Raw genomic sequence first — 15,252 nt, 5'->3', positions numbered from 1 at the left:
GCACGCCAAAGTCACGAAGTTCCACAAGGTTCTGTGCTTGAATCAATTCTATTCACCTTATATATGCTTCCTTTAGGCAATATTATTAGGAAACAATCCATAAACTTTCATTATTATGTGGATGATGCCTAATTACATCTATCGATCAAGCCAGATGAAACTAATCAGTTAGTTAAACTTCAAGCATGCCTTAAGGACATAAAAACCTGGATGGCCTGCAATTTTCTGATGTTAAACTCTGACAAAACTGAAGTTATTGTACTTGGTCCCAAACACCTCCGAGACACATTATCTAAAGATATAGTTACTATAGATGGCATTGCCCTGACCTCCAGCACCACCGTCAGGAACCTCGGAGTTGTCTTTGATCAGGATTTATCCTTTAACTCCCACATGAAACAAACTTCAAGGACTGCCTTCTTTCCCCTACGTAACATAGCAAAAATCTGGCACATCCTGTCTCAAAATGATGTCGAAAAACTAGTGCATGCATTTGTTACTTCTAGGCTGGATTATTGCAATTCCTTATTATCAGGCTGCCCGAATAAGTCCCTTAAAACTCTCCAGTTGATCCAGAATGCTGTGGCACGTGTACTGACAAGAACTAGGAAAAGAGATCATATTTCTCCAATATTAGCTTCTCTGCACTGGCTCCCTGTAAAATCCAGAATAGAAATCCTTCTCCTCACCTACAAAGCTCTTAATGGTCAGGCACCATTGTATCTTAAAGAGCTCATCACCATCTTCACATTTAAGAGTAGGCTTAAGACTTTCCTCTTTGATAAAGCTTATAGTTAAGGCTGGCTTGGGTAAGTCCTGATCCATTCCTTAGTTATGCTGCTATAGGCCTAGACTACCGGGAGACTTCCCATGATGCACTGAGCTCCTCTCTCCTCCTCTCCCTCTCCATCTGTATGCATTTTTATCCCATTACTGCATGTTACTAACTCGACATCTTCTCTCTCCCGTAGTTCTGTGCTTTCTTGTTTCTCTCCTCTCTCCTTCTGTCGCTTTCAGCAGGTATTTCTGCCTCTGGAGCTGCAGAGTCTGGATCTGTGGTTGTGGGCCACCTGCTGCCCCGGTGTTCCTGCTCGACAACTGCTACTACAGTTGTTGTTATTGGCTCTGTTACTATTATTGTCATTATTATTCATATGACTATCATTCCTATTATTATTATTTTATTAATATTAATATTACATTACATTATTACTATTTTAAAATTCTAGGTGGAATTTGCATTGTGCTTCACTCTCCCCCACCCCCCTTCTCTCTCTCTCTCTCTCTCTCTCTCTCTCTCTCAAAACCTAACACGGCAGCGGCGGATGGCCGCCCACCACTGAGTCTGGTTCTGTCCAAGGTTTCTGCCTCTTAAAGGAAGTTTTTTTCTTGCCACTGTCGCCAAGTGCTTGCTCATGGTGGGATTTGTTGGGTCTCTGTAAATATTATAAAGAGTACGGTCTAGACCTGCTCTGTAGGAAACGTGCAAGGAGGTAACTTTTGTTATGAATTGGCACTATACAAATAAAATTTAATTGAACTGAATTTGTTTGTTTGGGGGCAGACATTTAGTTGGATATTTTTCTACAGCCTAGCCCAGTATACCTTGGCATTATGTTCATATTGGAATCATGTCAATACTGGATGATTCCACATGATTTACATGCCAACGTTCAGTGCCAACGTCCAGTCAAAGACACATCAAGGAATTTATAGCAGATTTGGTGGAAAAGGTTCTGCTCATTGAGGGAGCGCTGAAGAATCCTAGCAGCTACAAGGATTCTGCCCCCCATTAGTTTAATTTGAGTTTATAAGCCTGTTTCAGAATGTTTTCTGTTGGATAGGACTGATAATTTGCATATGGACTTGTTAATGTGTATTGGATTTTGAAGACATCAATGAGGCTTCTTTTCAAGCCTATAATTACTGTATAGTTTGCAGAACTACAACCAACGCCAGTATCCATGCCAGCAGTTGTGGCACTGATATAGCTAGCTGCCTGTTCACTGTCAGTCACATTTTCTGTGCTGCTTCACACCTTTCAACATTTCAACATGAAAATAAACTTTTTCAGGGAGTCTCAAGTGTTAATTAGGTAGTCCAAGACCACACATATTTCATACACTGAGTGCAATAATAGAGAGACCTATCAGGGTATATTGGCAGTGCTGTACACCTACATAAATATGATTGGATGTTACTAGTCAGCTGGTAGCCAAGCAGCTCATGTATGAGCCACTGATGGTGAAGCATGAATGAAGCAGCTGAAGCATGAGGTTCTCCGAACCGATGTTTTTCTTTTTACCATGACCACATTCATTCAATAACCTTAGCTTCATTTACCATTGTAACCATGACGATGAAGGTCCCCTAACCTTAACGAAGTAGTCATTTTAACCCAAACCATAATCTTTCCCTAAACCTTAACCAAAGTGTTGTCACATCATAAAACAGATTTATTTTTCAACAGTGATTTGTAACAGTTTTGGAAGGCACAGGCCGTCCTGCTGATAGTCAGATCAGAAAACACTTCTATGAGTCGTTCTAGAGGGCAGTTAGAAACAACGTATTTTGTTGTGGACTTGTTGTGTAGCTGCCATGTGTAGATATTACAAAGAACTCCTTTTAACAATGTAGTTTGAATGATAACAACGTCACTGAATGTAATTTTGAGGTTTTGCACAATTGTCCAGTGTCAATGTTCTGTCTGGCGAGAGGGTTGAGGTCTGAGAAAACATAATCTGAAATTGAAGAACTCAATTTGTAATGCAATGTTGCAACCCAAAATATATTTTTGAAAACATTTTTGGCAGACTTTTAGCTTTCAGAAGCATAAACAAATTCACAATACAGAATACAGATTCTTGTTCAATACCTGCTTGAACAAAGATCTGACAATAGAAATCTGATGTCATGTATTTTATTACACGTAAGTGTGTGATTATACTTTTTTTTTAATGTCACTTGAATGTCTTTTTGGTTGATGGGTGACATTACAATGTTTGTTTTGCTATTAAACATGATGTTAAATGTATTTTGTATGTTCATGTGTGAACACTTTAATCAAGAGAAGTCTTTATTTAAAACTTTAAAGCTGTTGATGAATATGATTCACTGCAGTGTTATGGGTGTTGAGTGTTAAGGATGCCCAGCTCTTCATCCTCAATGATATGCACCAACATCTGGAGGAGCCCAAGGCCCATGCTAGTATATTGTGTGCAGGTTGTTGTTCTACTGATAATAATACGCCACTCTATTATTTCATTGAAATACTGCCTCTGATACCTGCTCGTGTAATGATGTTTAGATTTTTTGACTGGCATGTTTTGACTAATTTTTAACTTTTCATCATCTAGTCTGACAGTTGCAGAAGCTGTAAACAAGGCAGTCATCTTGCTCTCCTGCAGGGTACAGAAATGCATCATGGTTCAGTTTTTCTCACTTACAATAATTTGTTTATTAGTAGTGAAATAGATTCTAGTAAGTATTGTGTACAGTGTTACAATCATTTAAGATGGGATATTAAAAATATTAAGCCTGACCGGCAGAGAGAGCACTTTCTCTCTAAGCTTTCTCCAGTCTGCAGTTAGTCACTATCTTTTACTGAGGGTCTTGTGACCTTTCCTTTCATCTGCTGCTTTTATAACGCATTGGTGTGGGGACAGAAAAAGCCTGAAGAACATTGTTAATATTTCTTTGAAGATAATTGGAGTGTGGAAGACAGACTTGGGTTCTTTTTAGGACCAGCACATGTCGAGGGAACTTATACATATACTTATTATATACAGTGCTGTTACAGTGTGTTTAATATTGCTGTTTGTTGTGAGTTGTCATGTTCAGTTGCTGTGATAAGACTAAAAAGTTGTTTGCATTGTGTTGTACAACCCATTTCCACCAGGTATTAATATGCGACCTGTATCTGGATATCATATCTGTATATGGAAAATGCGTGTTAATGCAGGTGTAAATGCATGCAGACCACACTGCAATCGGAATGTGATTGGATCAGCCAAACCACATCTTAGGTGGTCTGACTTGAACTGTTGTCAGCTCTTAGTCAGATGTAAATGCGGTTTGTACAGTGTGGCCACATTCTTATCCGCCCAATAAGTTGAAAACTCACTTAACTCCTCCTTTTCCTGCTATCTCAAACTCCCTATCAGAAAGCTACAGACAAGCCCTTTATCTGCAAAGGAAAATTTCTCGAGGGACTGCTAAAATGTGTCAGATGAGAGTCACATGACCAACAGGGGTAGCTGAGCTAGCACTATTGGTAGCATGCTTCTCTACTGGCTCTGATTTACGGATGTATGAATAGAACCGGACACTGTATTCCAAGAGGGTGCCCTGTTCATTCCAATGAAAGTTCCTCACCAGGTCCAGACAACAATAAAAAATTCAGGCTGCCGTGGGCTTCCATTTTTTAGGGCCTGCGGAGTACATACACTAGAGTCCTTTTCCGGCTGAGCCAGTGCATCCTGTGCACATAAATGACATAAAACGTTTTACTGAGATGTTTTAAATTTTATTAGACCTAATTCAGTCAATACAAAGACTTACTTTGGGGTGTATATTCATGGTTTGACAGGCATTCCTTTTGTAATGATTGTGTATGGGGAAAAGACTTGATCTTGCAATACTGAGTGTGGCCACTACGCCAAAATCGCCTCACAGCCCAATGCTGTTCCTGGCAGCTTGTTCTGATTAGATGGGGATATGCTTGAAACACTTGAAACTAGTTCATACGAAGTGAGGTCCGACCATGTCTAAAGGCAAAAGTGTTTCAAAAGGCCACACTCAAAGGCGGGGTGAAAATGCCTGCTGTCATAGTGACGAATCATACATGATGAATCTTCCCTGAAGGAATTCATGGTGTTGAACACGTAAAAAGGGCCGAACGCAGTCCTGTGAAGAATAAAAGAAAGAACTACTTTCAGACCTCCTCACACCTGGGCCACATGCTGCCTGAAGTGGGCGGGATTGTTGGGTCAGTTGTGTCGGAAAGGCGTGGGGGGTAAGGGTATTTCAGATGCTGCTGGATGATCCGACAAGCACTTCATTAGAAGCATACTGACATCTTTACCTTCTAAGTACCATGATTAGTACATAACTTAGTAACTTTAACGTATCCATGGACACTTTCTCAGTCTGTTACGGGAAACCCGTCTTGCACATCATAGCAAGAGTATCCTGCATCATTTCCTAATGCTGAAATTCTGCTTCTCCGGGCTGCACGTAGGCGAACATGCAAGGAAATTGTTCGAATATGTTCACTTGTATGTAATATGTTTACATTTGTTCGTCTCTGTTTCGAATTCACCTCCTGATAGGAGTTGAATCAACAAGCAGGTCCACAACACGTAGCTGAGATTTGGGAGGTGTGCTGTTCATATGTTCTCTAATTTCACTGGATAGCACACTGTCAGTAAAGCAGCTGAGTGACAGACAGATGAGGAGATGTGGAGCAGGTATGGATGGAGGGGGGAGGGGTCTGAAGGCTTGAGGATGCAAGAATGAATGAACTGAGAACAGAAAAAATAGAGTGAATGAGTAAAAGGAACTGAGGAAAGGACAGAAGGAGAGAAGAGGGGGATTTGGAGAGGGGAGAGAAAGAGGGGGGAGACATATGGGCATGAATAAATTCATACTAATGAAGCCTGACTGATGTACTGCTTCCAACCAACACCTCATCTAATCCGCTCACTGGGAGAGAGACACAGACGGACACAGAGAGGCAGAGAGAGAGAGCAAGCGGAGGAGGGCAACCGAGGAAGAGAGCGAGTTGGAATCCCCTCTTGTCTGGCGGCCCAGATTATCTCTGGCAGTGAGGCATGCTGGGAGCCGGGGAGCCACAGCCACGGCAGATTGTGGTCTGGCCAAGGTTACAGTAGCCAGGACCACGATAGGATTGGACCACATTTAATGGTCAGTGTTGGACAAGGGCGAGCCAGGAGCTGTGGTCCTCTCAGAACATATGTGTTCACAGCACATTTCAGCATGCCTGTGTGTCTGTTACTGTCTGCACATTACTGAGCTGGCAGACTCAGACTTGATCCAACCGGACTGCAATCAAAACAGTTCAGGGCCAAGACTTGTCTGTGTCACAGACTGTGTGAAGCCTGATTGGCTGGGAAAGACAAATTAAACGGACACAGTCAGGACCGGGTGAACATTTGTTTGGTCGTAGTTGAGGTCTGACCCTGATCCCCTCACCACCCACCTGCTAAGCACCAGGAAAATGTATGTAGATTATGAATTAAAGGATCACTTGTTTGAGATTGGAACATTTTCACACCTAAACTGTTTTAATCTGAAAATGGCAATTATAGTATGACTCACACACAAGGATTGAATTACAGGATATGGTCTGTAATAGACATGGACATTCAGCAGGACAAACACAAAAGCCTCACGGGGGCACGGGGAGGCTGAAGGGGAGGCAGAGATACTGCGTGAGGTGAATTTAAAAACGTCCATAAATCCACTTAGAAATCATAGACAAAAGACCTCAGACCGCAGCCCTGGTAATCTGCCTATGGCGGGGATAAATGCTACTATTGCTTAATTTGATCAGACCAAGTTGGATCGACTTGTTCCAGTGTGGGTCAGTTGTTGACAGTCAGGAGGAAAAATCCTACAGTGTATGGTGTCGAAGGATTCTACTAGTTTGCCTTCTGATTCAGTCGCTGCCCATTGTTGTCATAACGATTATTTTAAACATGTTTGATATTTACACCTGGAATCAGGATACTGACATCTTGTGTGCAAGTGGGAGAAATAATAAGAACAAAACTGGCCAAGAATGGCAGAGCAAATAGCAAACTAGTGCGATGTGCTGTGAGTGGGTAGCTTTTATTTCATAATTCTCTTCTTCAGGTTTGAGTGCAGAGCTCAGCTGAAGATCACCTCACACTGAGGTTCTCTCTCCTCCAGGTCTCTCTGTGGAGTGTACCGTCCATGCTCCCCCTCTCTCCAGCCCCCATCTCATCCACATCTGTTTCTTTGCCTTTTCCACACAGATTGCAGTATAAAGAAGAATTCATGTTCTTGTGAGTTTTCTGCGGTTGCCTAGTCTGGCAACTTAGTTGTCTACCTGTTGCCCAGTGTTTTGTCTTTGTATTTACTCAGCTGTTCATTACAGTATATGCTCCTGACTGTCAAGACTGAACAATCCTGTACGCTGATGGAAACTGTTGTTGTTTCTGACATTTTAGCGCTGTGAAACTAGAGTCCTCAGTCTTTTACCAGGTGACCAAACACAAAAGTATTTGGGCCCCGGTTGTAAGCAAATGTGTTTAAACAAACACACAGACAGGTACAGCCCCGGCTTAATTTGAACAGTTTCGTTGGATGACCAGCTGTTGGGTCTCAGCTTGAAATCAAGGCCAAAGATTCCTGCAAAGCTTCTCTCCGCTGCTGCTGAAAGATTCTGAAGTACTCCCCGGGTTTACAGGTGAATATCTTACATCTGTTTTTAGTTCTGAATAACTCAAACTGTATTCATGAGGTGTCACCCATCCTCTGGACCTCAGCAGCCTACGCACACTGCTCCTGCTGGATCGTACACTCTGTAGCACCTTTTGAAGGCTTGCCAAAGTGCTTTGATACGTCTTGCCCCACAGCTACTCCTTTAATCTCACTGTTGTGTTGTACTACGACTGATGAGAGGTTTGACCTTCTCATGAGGATGACAACTGTCAATGATAGATCAAACATAAGTATTACTGGATGCATAATTAAAAATAAATACAAACTTCCCTCACAGTATTTCTCTTTTTCCTATTTGCATATATAATAATCACTAGGCTTGTGTAAAATGTCTGCATTAGTGCACTATCTCTTGTAGTGTAAGGAGTGGCTACCATCCAGAGCTGTGTTTCACATCAGAGCCACATTAATCTGCTAGTAGCGCAGGCTAATATTCTCAGGCTAATAATCTTCCTGCAGCTGCTTCCACGTAAAAGCCTTCCAGTGGCGTTTCCTTGTAACTGTGAATTAATATTACACACTCAATGTGTCTGTCGCTGAGGTCTAAAAAACGCGTTGAGTGCATTTCCTTCCTCATAAAACATTTGCAAAGCCAACTCTAAGTATTTAAATCCAGCATTGTTCACATCCATGTTTACTTGCTAGCCGTCTTCTACTGTCCTGCCTTTGTTGGCGCAGTGCTGCATATCTTGGCGTGCCACCGCCACCTGTAGATCAGCGGAATAGTGTGAAATGATTGGCAGGAGTGTTTACCACGCCTGCGTGTGCACGAGATAAACTGAACGGGGACCCACTCATCAAAAAAACAGCTCCACTGCCACTAGAGGTCAGAAGCTCCACAGGGAACCTTTAGTAGAGGGAGTTTGTTTTTCATTTGTGACTAATGTTATTAGAACTTTACAAAAAATTCTGTGTTGTATTTGGTCTGCATTTATTGCCAAATTGCTTTTATGTGTCTTCACTTGTATTTTTTCTTTTTGATAATTAATCGTTTCAGTCATTTTTCAAGCAAAATGCCAAACATCCTCAGGTTCCAGCTTCTCAGATGTGAGGCGTTGCTGCTTTTCTTTGTTATACATCACTGTATTTAATCAGAATAATAATTGAATATCTTTGTGTTTTGGACTTTTAAAATCATTTGAAGAAGTCACTTTGGGCTCTGAAAAAATTGTGATGTGCATTTTTTAGCAATGTAACTATGCCAACATAGTGGCATGGCTGTAGGAATGGAAATGTCAGTCAGTCAGTCGGTCTGTCAGTCAGTCAGTCGGTCTGTCAGTCTGTCAGTCGGTCTGTCAGTCTGTCAGTCGGTCTGTCAGTCGGTCGGTCGGTCGGTCAGTCAGTCAGTCGGTCGTTCTGTCAGTCAGTCTGTCAGTCAGTCAGTCTGTCAGTCTGTCGGTCGGTCGGTTGGTCGGTCGGTCTGTCAGTCAGTCTGTCAGTCGGTCAGTCTGTCGGTCGGTCGGTCGGTCGGCCGGTCTGTCAGTCAGTCTGTCAGTCGGTCGGTCTGTCAGTCGGTCGGCCGGTCTGTCAGTCGGTCGGTCTGTCAGTCGGTCGGTCTGTCAGTCTGTCAGTCGGTCTGTCAGTCGGTCTGTCAGTCGGTCGGTCGGTCGGTCAGTCGGTCCGTCTGTCAGTCGGTCTCGTCAGTCGGTCGGTCGGTCGGTCGGTCGGTCAGTCGGTCAGTCTGTCAGTCAGTCTGTCAGTCAGTCAGTCTGTCAGTCTGTCGGTCGGTCGGTTGGTCGGTCGGTCTGTCAGTCAGTCCAGTCAGTCGGTCAGTCTGTCGGTCGGTCGGTCGGTCGGCCGGTCTGTCAGTCAGTCTGTCGGTCGGTCGATCGTCAGTCGGTCGGTCGGCCGGTCTGTCAGTCAGTCGGTCTGTCAGTCGGTCGTCAGTCGGTCTGTCAGTCTGTCAGTCGGTCTGTCAGTCGGTCTGTCAGTCGGTCGGTCGGTCGGTCAGTCGGTCGGTCGGTCTGTCAGTCGGTCTGTCTGTCGGTCAGTCGGTCGGTCTGTCAGTCGGTCGGTCTGTCAGTCGGTCGGTCGGTCGGTCGGTCGGTCAGTCGGTCGGTCGGTCTGTCAGTCGGTCTGTCAGTCGGTCTGTCAGTTGGTCTGTCAGTCGGTCTGTCAGTCGGTCGGTCGGTCGGTCGGTCAGTCAGTCGGTCGGTCTGTCAGTTGGTCTGTCAGTTGGTCTGTCAGTTGGTCAGTCAGTCGGTCTGTCAGTTGGTCTGTCAGTCGGTCGGTCGGTCGGTCGGTCGGTCAGTCAGTCGGTCTGTCTGTCAGTTGGTCTGTCAGTTGGTCCACCACTTTGGTCCAGGCAGAACTCACTCAGCAACTATTGGAGGACTCCCATTAAACTGTGTGCAGGCAGTCGTGGTGCCCAGACAATCAATCCTCTGACTTTGGTGGCTTTGAGTGAAATGTCTCAACAACTGTTGCATGGATTGCCATTAATCTGAGTTTAGTTCATGTTCCCCTTCCAGATGAACTGTAATAACTTTAGAAGTCCTCTGACTTTCCATCTAGCGCCACCATCAGGTCGACATGTTAACGTGTCCGACACTTTGGTCTCTGACCGAATACCTGCAGAGCTGCTGACGCTCCCATCGGCCTCAGCTGCTCTCTGTTTTTATTAACTGAGAAAATAATTAGTCATTTCCTTATTGGAAAGATTCTCCTGGTGGTAGTGCTATACTCTGATTCTTAAAAGTCTGATGTACCTGCAACTGCTTTGCAACTGCCACCGAAATATATGTCCAAGTAGTCCAAAATATTAAAACTCATTAAATGTTCAAATTCATCTAAAGATTTGACCAAAACTTTCTTAGACAATCTTATCGTATTTTTTTTTTTTTGTTTTTTTGCTTTGAAAACTGGTTTTCAGAATGTTTCTTATAATAAAATGGTGAAAATGGTGGCATGTGGTAGATTACTTGGTAAATTCCACATATGAAAGATTTGGCAAATATGTAAAGAATATCTTTAAACACAAACTCCATGTTACGTTGTCACAATCCAAAAGAAGCAAGTGAATATGAAGTTTTGAGCTTGCAAGAAAAAAGCAGGTAAACAGTAAAAATAATAAAACAGATAAAAAGCCACAGCAATGGAGATAAAACAAATACATTAAATAAACAACATACTGTGACAGTGACAAGATGGGCTCAAACCAAAGATAATGGAAAAGGCCTTGGGATAAACGTCTGAAAGGTAATTTAAAATGTGAAGGCGATGCGCGTGCTGAGCTAAAGTGTACTCACGATGTTGTTGTGTTCAGGCAGGTGGTTGTTGCTCAGCAGCTCATCCTCCTGAACCAGCGGGGAGGGTCTGGGAGCAGGAGGGGGGGTGATGTCTGCAGGCAGGGAGCCGGGGCTCCCCATCCAACTGATAGAGTTACCTGCATGGAGACACAGTCCCATCACTGCTCTGGTGTGTGTGTGTGTGTGTGTGTGTGTGTGTGTGTGCGCTCGGCTGGCCTGTGTGCTGCGACGCTGCGTCTGAGTGGGCGTGAACTTACATATCTATTTGGCAGCTTTATTATTTGAGCTGTCGGCAGCTTGATAAATCACCAAGCTTTATGGGAAGTGCATTGACGCATGGACCCGGGCTCCGGTGTTTGGACATACAGGCTCAGTGTGTATCGACAGCCTTATTGACAGCTGCTGTGACTGAGTGACACCTGGAGGGCTTTACCCTCGGGCTCCTCTCCTCACACCTCTTGATTCCTGCAGAAGCCTAATGCTGCAGATACAGACTGTAAGACTCTTATGGATGCTAAGGCTGTAGCATGTAGCTGACATATAAAGAGGTGGAGTTCACTTCATACTGTGAGCATCGCTGTAGGAGCCAGCCACCCAGACAGATTCAGCAGACATTGTGTCAAAGACATTTTTTCATTTATTTCCTTAGCATCTTTGATAGTGACACAATAATTTGTTTTAATTCTGGTCTTCAGATACATTATTTCAAACACGGTTTATAAAACAATATGGACAGCAGTCTTTCAAATGGGACTATATTCCAAACAATTCCCAAAACTGTAAATACTCAAGTGCTTTGGGGTAAAAAGCGTCTGAAACAACATACAGGACGGGGCGGTAAGACATGCCATAAAACCATAAGAAATAATTCCCTTATATTTTTCAGGATATTTTTCATTAGAAAAATTGGTTGCACAAAACTAGCTTAAGCTGTGTCCTTAGGACATTTCTTTAAATAAATAAGATCCTTACATGCCTTGAGGCTCTAAGAAAAACCCAAATTGCACAGCTGTTTTTAGCAGCAAAACTGAGGGAAAATTCTTGAAGAGTGTAGTTTGACATTTTAGGAAATACGATTATTCTCTTTCTGTCCAAGAGTTCAGTTCAATTTTATTTATATAGCGCCAATTCATAACAGAAGTTATTTCATTGCGCTTTTCCTACAGAGCAGGTCTAGACCGGACTCTTTCTAATACTAATTACAGAGACCCAACAGATCCCACCATTTCTTTAACTGACCAACAGAGTGAAGATGTGCCAGTCTTTTGAAACAATTTCCCTTTCTAATCATATTTACTTTGTTGTGGATCCTGATTTAGGCAAGACATTTTAATAACTTCACTATAAAAACAGCAACAATAACCAGGCTGTGTTAACCTGCTACTGAGCGCTATGTAAAAGAGCCTTGGAGCCCTGAGGAAAAGATTAGCTGCGGGGCCTTACTGAACCCCCATTCTTCCCACTCTGTGGGAATTAGTGTACAGAGGTATCCATCAAGTGCAGTGCACAAAGTAGAATACACATGGCTTTTTAATTAGATTTTGCCTTTAGAGTCCCAGACACCCACCTGTTTTCCTCTCCTGGAATACTACCTGGCCCCAGGTTTGCCATGTATATATTATTTTGTGATAATTGATTAAATAAAGATCTATTGGGGAATATAGATACATATAGGCTTTAATGTTAAAAAAGGCTAATCAACAAGAGGCCCCAGATAATGCAGGACCTACCTTAAGGCAATTTCAGGTGATATTATATATAGTGGTGCATACTTCCCAAACAAATTAGCAATTAATTAATAAATTATCACAATCAAACTGACACACTATGTTGGCCTTTGGGGGTCTGGGGCCCTGGGGCAGTTGCCCGCTATGGCCGCAGTTTTCAGAAAAATGTTGCATAAAAAGTTTCATGCAGCTACCACATCTACTACTGATACTACTGATACTGCAAACAAAAAAATAATAAACTGTCCGAAATCTGATCAAAATCAATCATGTTTAAGGGCCAATAGACAACAAATAAATAAACCCATCTCACCACATCTGTCATGGTCCAACTCAGGTAAATTACTGCACAGACCAAATAGAGTAGGCTACTGTATATGTATACCAGTATAGGAAGCATGCATGTAGAGTGTAGACTCACGCAGGCAGGTGTTGTGGGTGAACATGCGCTGCAGTCTCAGACAGTCCTGCCACTGGTTGCCACTGCCTTCACAGTTGCACCACAGCGACACGTCTGCAGAGCTGTTACTGATGTAGTTGGGTGTCATGATGGTACCTACGGGTTAGAGGGGTCAGAGGTGGCAAATGTTAGCTTTGGACAAGTCAAAGGACCTACAAGTTTTACTTTGATGTTAATTCATCTTTTTCACAGTTATTCAGAGATGTAAACACAATCGCCAAATGAAACAAATTATGCCATGGCCAAAAAGACTGGAAGCCTCTACTGGCTTCTACACTGCATTTTACTTTGATTTGTGAGGAAATCAGCTAAATTGCTTTATGGCACGAAACAGAAAGAGGATAGTGTTCTTTTACTTCAAACAAAGCTGAAACATGCCCGTAGAAAAACATGATGTAGACTCTGTGAGTTGAAAGGACATTTTAAAGCCTGGAGTTGGTGTTTTTGTTCTCAATGCCATCTTGGCAATTTTTACAGCCAGACAGCCCAAATTTTGTGCGACACACACTCCCAAAACATATCACGTTTAAGTCTTGAAGAAACAGTTCATCATTTGGGAAATACACTGATTGGCTTTCTTTCCAAGAGGCAGAAGAGAAAATCAATACTACTCTCATGTCTGTGCACTAAGTTCGAAGCTGGAGCTAGGAATTGACTAGCCTAGCTTAGCATAAAGACTTTAAGTGGGGGGAGGAAACAGCTTGTCAGGCTATGTCAAGTTCAAAAATACACCTACCAACAACTGCAAAGCTCACTAATCAACATGTTGTGTCTCATTTATTTAGTCCATACACAATGTAAAACTGACTATTTGTGGTTTTAGGGAGAGTTACATGCATAAAAATTATGTATGCAAAACTTTACTTTTCGAACAAAGCTGGTTGCAGTGATTTCCCAGAGTCTTGTCATCATAGTGAGGTTGCCAGGCAAACTGTGCTGGGCGGATGGATACTGGTGTTCAATAAGAAATAGTTACAACAGTAATTCCGCCTAAAACCACAAATCCTAGTCCTTTCCTTGTGTTTGGATTAAACACAGTAGATCTATTGTGTTAATCAGTGAGCTTTAGAGGTGCTGGTTGGCCTATTTTCCCCCTGCTACCAGTCTTTATGCTAAGCTAGGCTAACCACATCCTGACTCCAGCTCTGTACTTAATGCACAGACATGAGATTGATATTGATCTTCTCATCCAACTCTCGTATGAAAAGTGAAAAAGCTTATTTGCCAAATTTTCTACAATCTATGTATACTTTAAATACAGCTGACCATTTGCCAAAGCATACCATAGCTTTTTAGATTGATGAATGCATTTTTTGACCCAGGCTAACCCTGTCTCCAAGAATACATATTTATATAATACTAATTTATTTTCCCCATACGTTGTATCAGGAAAGATAATAGCGGCCTGGATAATGTTTACAGGCAACTTTTGCTTTAGTGCTACATTTATGGCATGCTAGTCGTTGGGAGATGGCCTGAGTGAATGGTGGACTTACAAATTGCAGGACTTTGACACCAGAGACAGGGGCTCGCATCCCCAGGTTGATGAGTGGTTAAGTTTAGTCAACAAAAGCACTTTGGTTAAGGTTCAGGAAAGATCGTGGTTTTGGTTAAATGTTAATAAACACGTCCTGCTGCATGCTTCAAGTCACTGTGGACCAATACCTAACCTTAACCAAATTTTTAAATGGTTAAACATAACCACAACGAAGATAAATAATGCTTTATTTGCTACGAGTGGATATTGTACAAAATGTGTTTTCAGTGAATATTTTACTGATACATTTAGTATTAACATTTTGCGAGTTGTCAGATAAGTTCATTAACATTTCCTCATTATAATGACAAAAAACATAATCCCGACGGCATTACGTTTCATAAAAATGTATTTGCTGTTGCAAATTAGTAGTATATAAGCGTCATTTCTAGGAGACAAGGTTGTACAGGCAGCAATTGGTGTAATTTCATATCAGTATGAAAATAGACTTTTTTGGAATAGGAAATGGCTAGGGACTACAGATAGCCCTGAGTTTAAGATACAATACACAGTAGTTTTCAAGCATATATCTCATACGGATACATTAGTAGTCAACATTTGCCAAATGATCAGTGATTGAAGTGACGTCACATTCTCTGTCTTCTGTGATCAAATGTTATTTGGCACTCTACAGGAGTTATGACTACTGCCAATATGTTTTTTTGTTCTTCTGGATTCACATTGTTCGGTTATCTCTGGCAGGCTACCCTTTTGCAAGTATGTGGATTATGCGGGTTGTGCCTCTAAGAAAGCTATGAGCCTTATATGAAAGTCATCCATCATTGTCAGAGT

The 15,252-nt window shown here is 42.3% G+C and overlaps 1 protein-coding gene across 2 annotated transcripts in view; it reads right to left on the bottom strand.

Annotated features, from left to right (window-relative positions):
* gfra3 (GDNF family receptor alpha 3) overlaps positions 1–15,252 on the bottom strand; it is a 66,972-nt gene that overhangs the window by 12,912 nt on the left and 38,808 nt on the right. For both annotated transcript variants that reach the window (XR_006378890.1, XM_044205336.1), the window contains exons 6-7: positions 12,885–13,019; positions 10,737–10,873 (exon numbers count right to left, since the gene is read on the bottom strand). Coding sequence is in view for 1 of the 2 variants with exons in the window: in XM_044205336.1 (XP_044061271.1) it covers positions 10,737–10,873; positions 12,885–13,019 (272 nt within the window). In the remaining variant the exon portion in view is untranslated. The remainder of the gene's footprint in view (positions 1–10,736; positions 10,874–12,884; positions 13,020–15,252) is intronic.

This window comes from Siniperca chuatsi, linkage group LG8 (assembly GCF_020085105.1).
Source record: "Siniperca chuatsi isolate FFG_IHB_CAS linkage group LG8, ASM2008510v1, whole genome shotgun sequence".
Classification (NCBI taxonomy): domain Eukaryota; kingdom Metazoa; phylum Chordata; class Actinopteri; order Centrarchiformes; family Sinipercidae; genus Siniperca; species Siniperca chuatsi.
The sequence above is the reverse complement of the archived record's forward strand: the minus strand, read 5'-3'. Positions and strand labels throughout refer to the sequence as shown.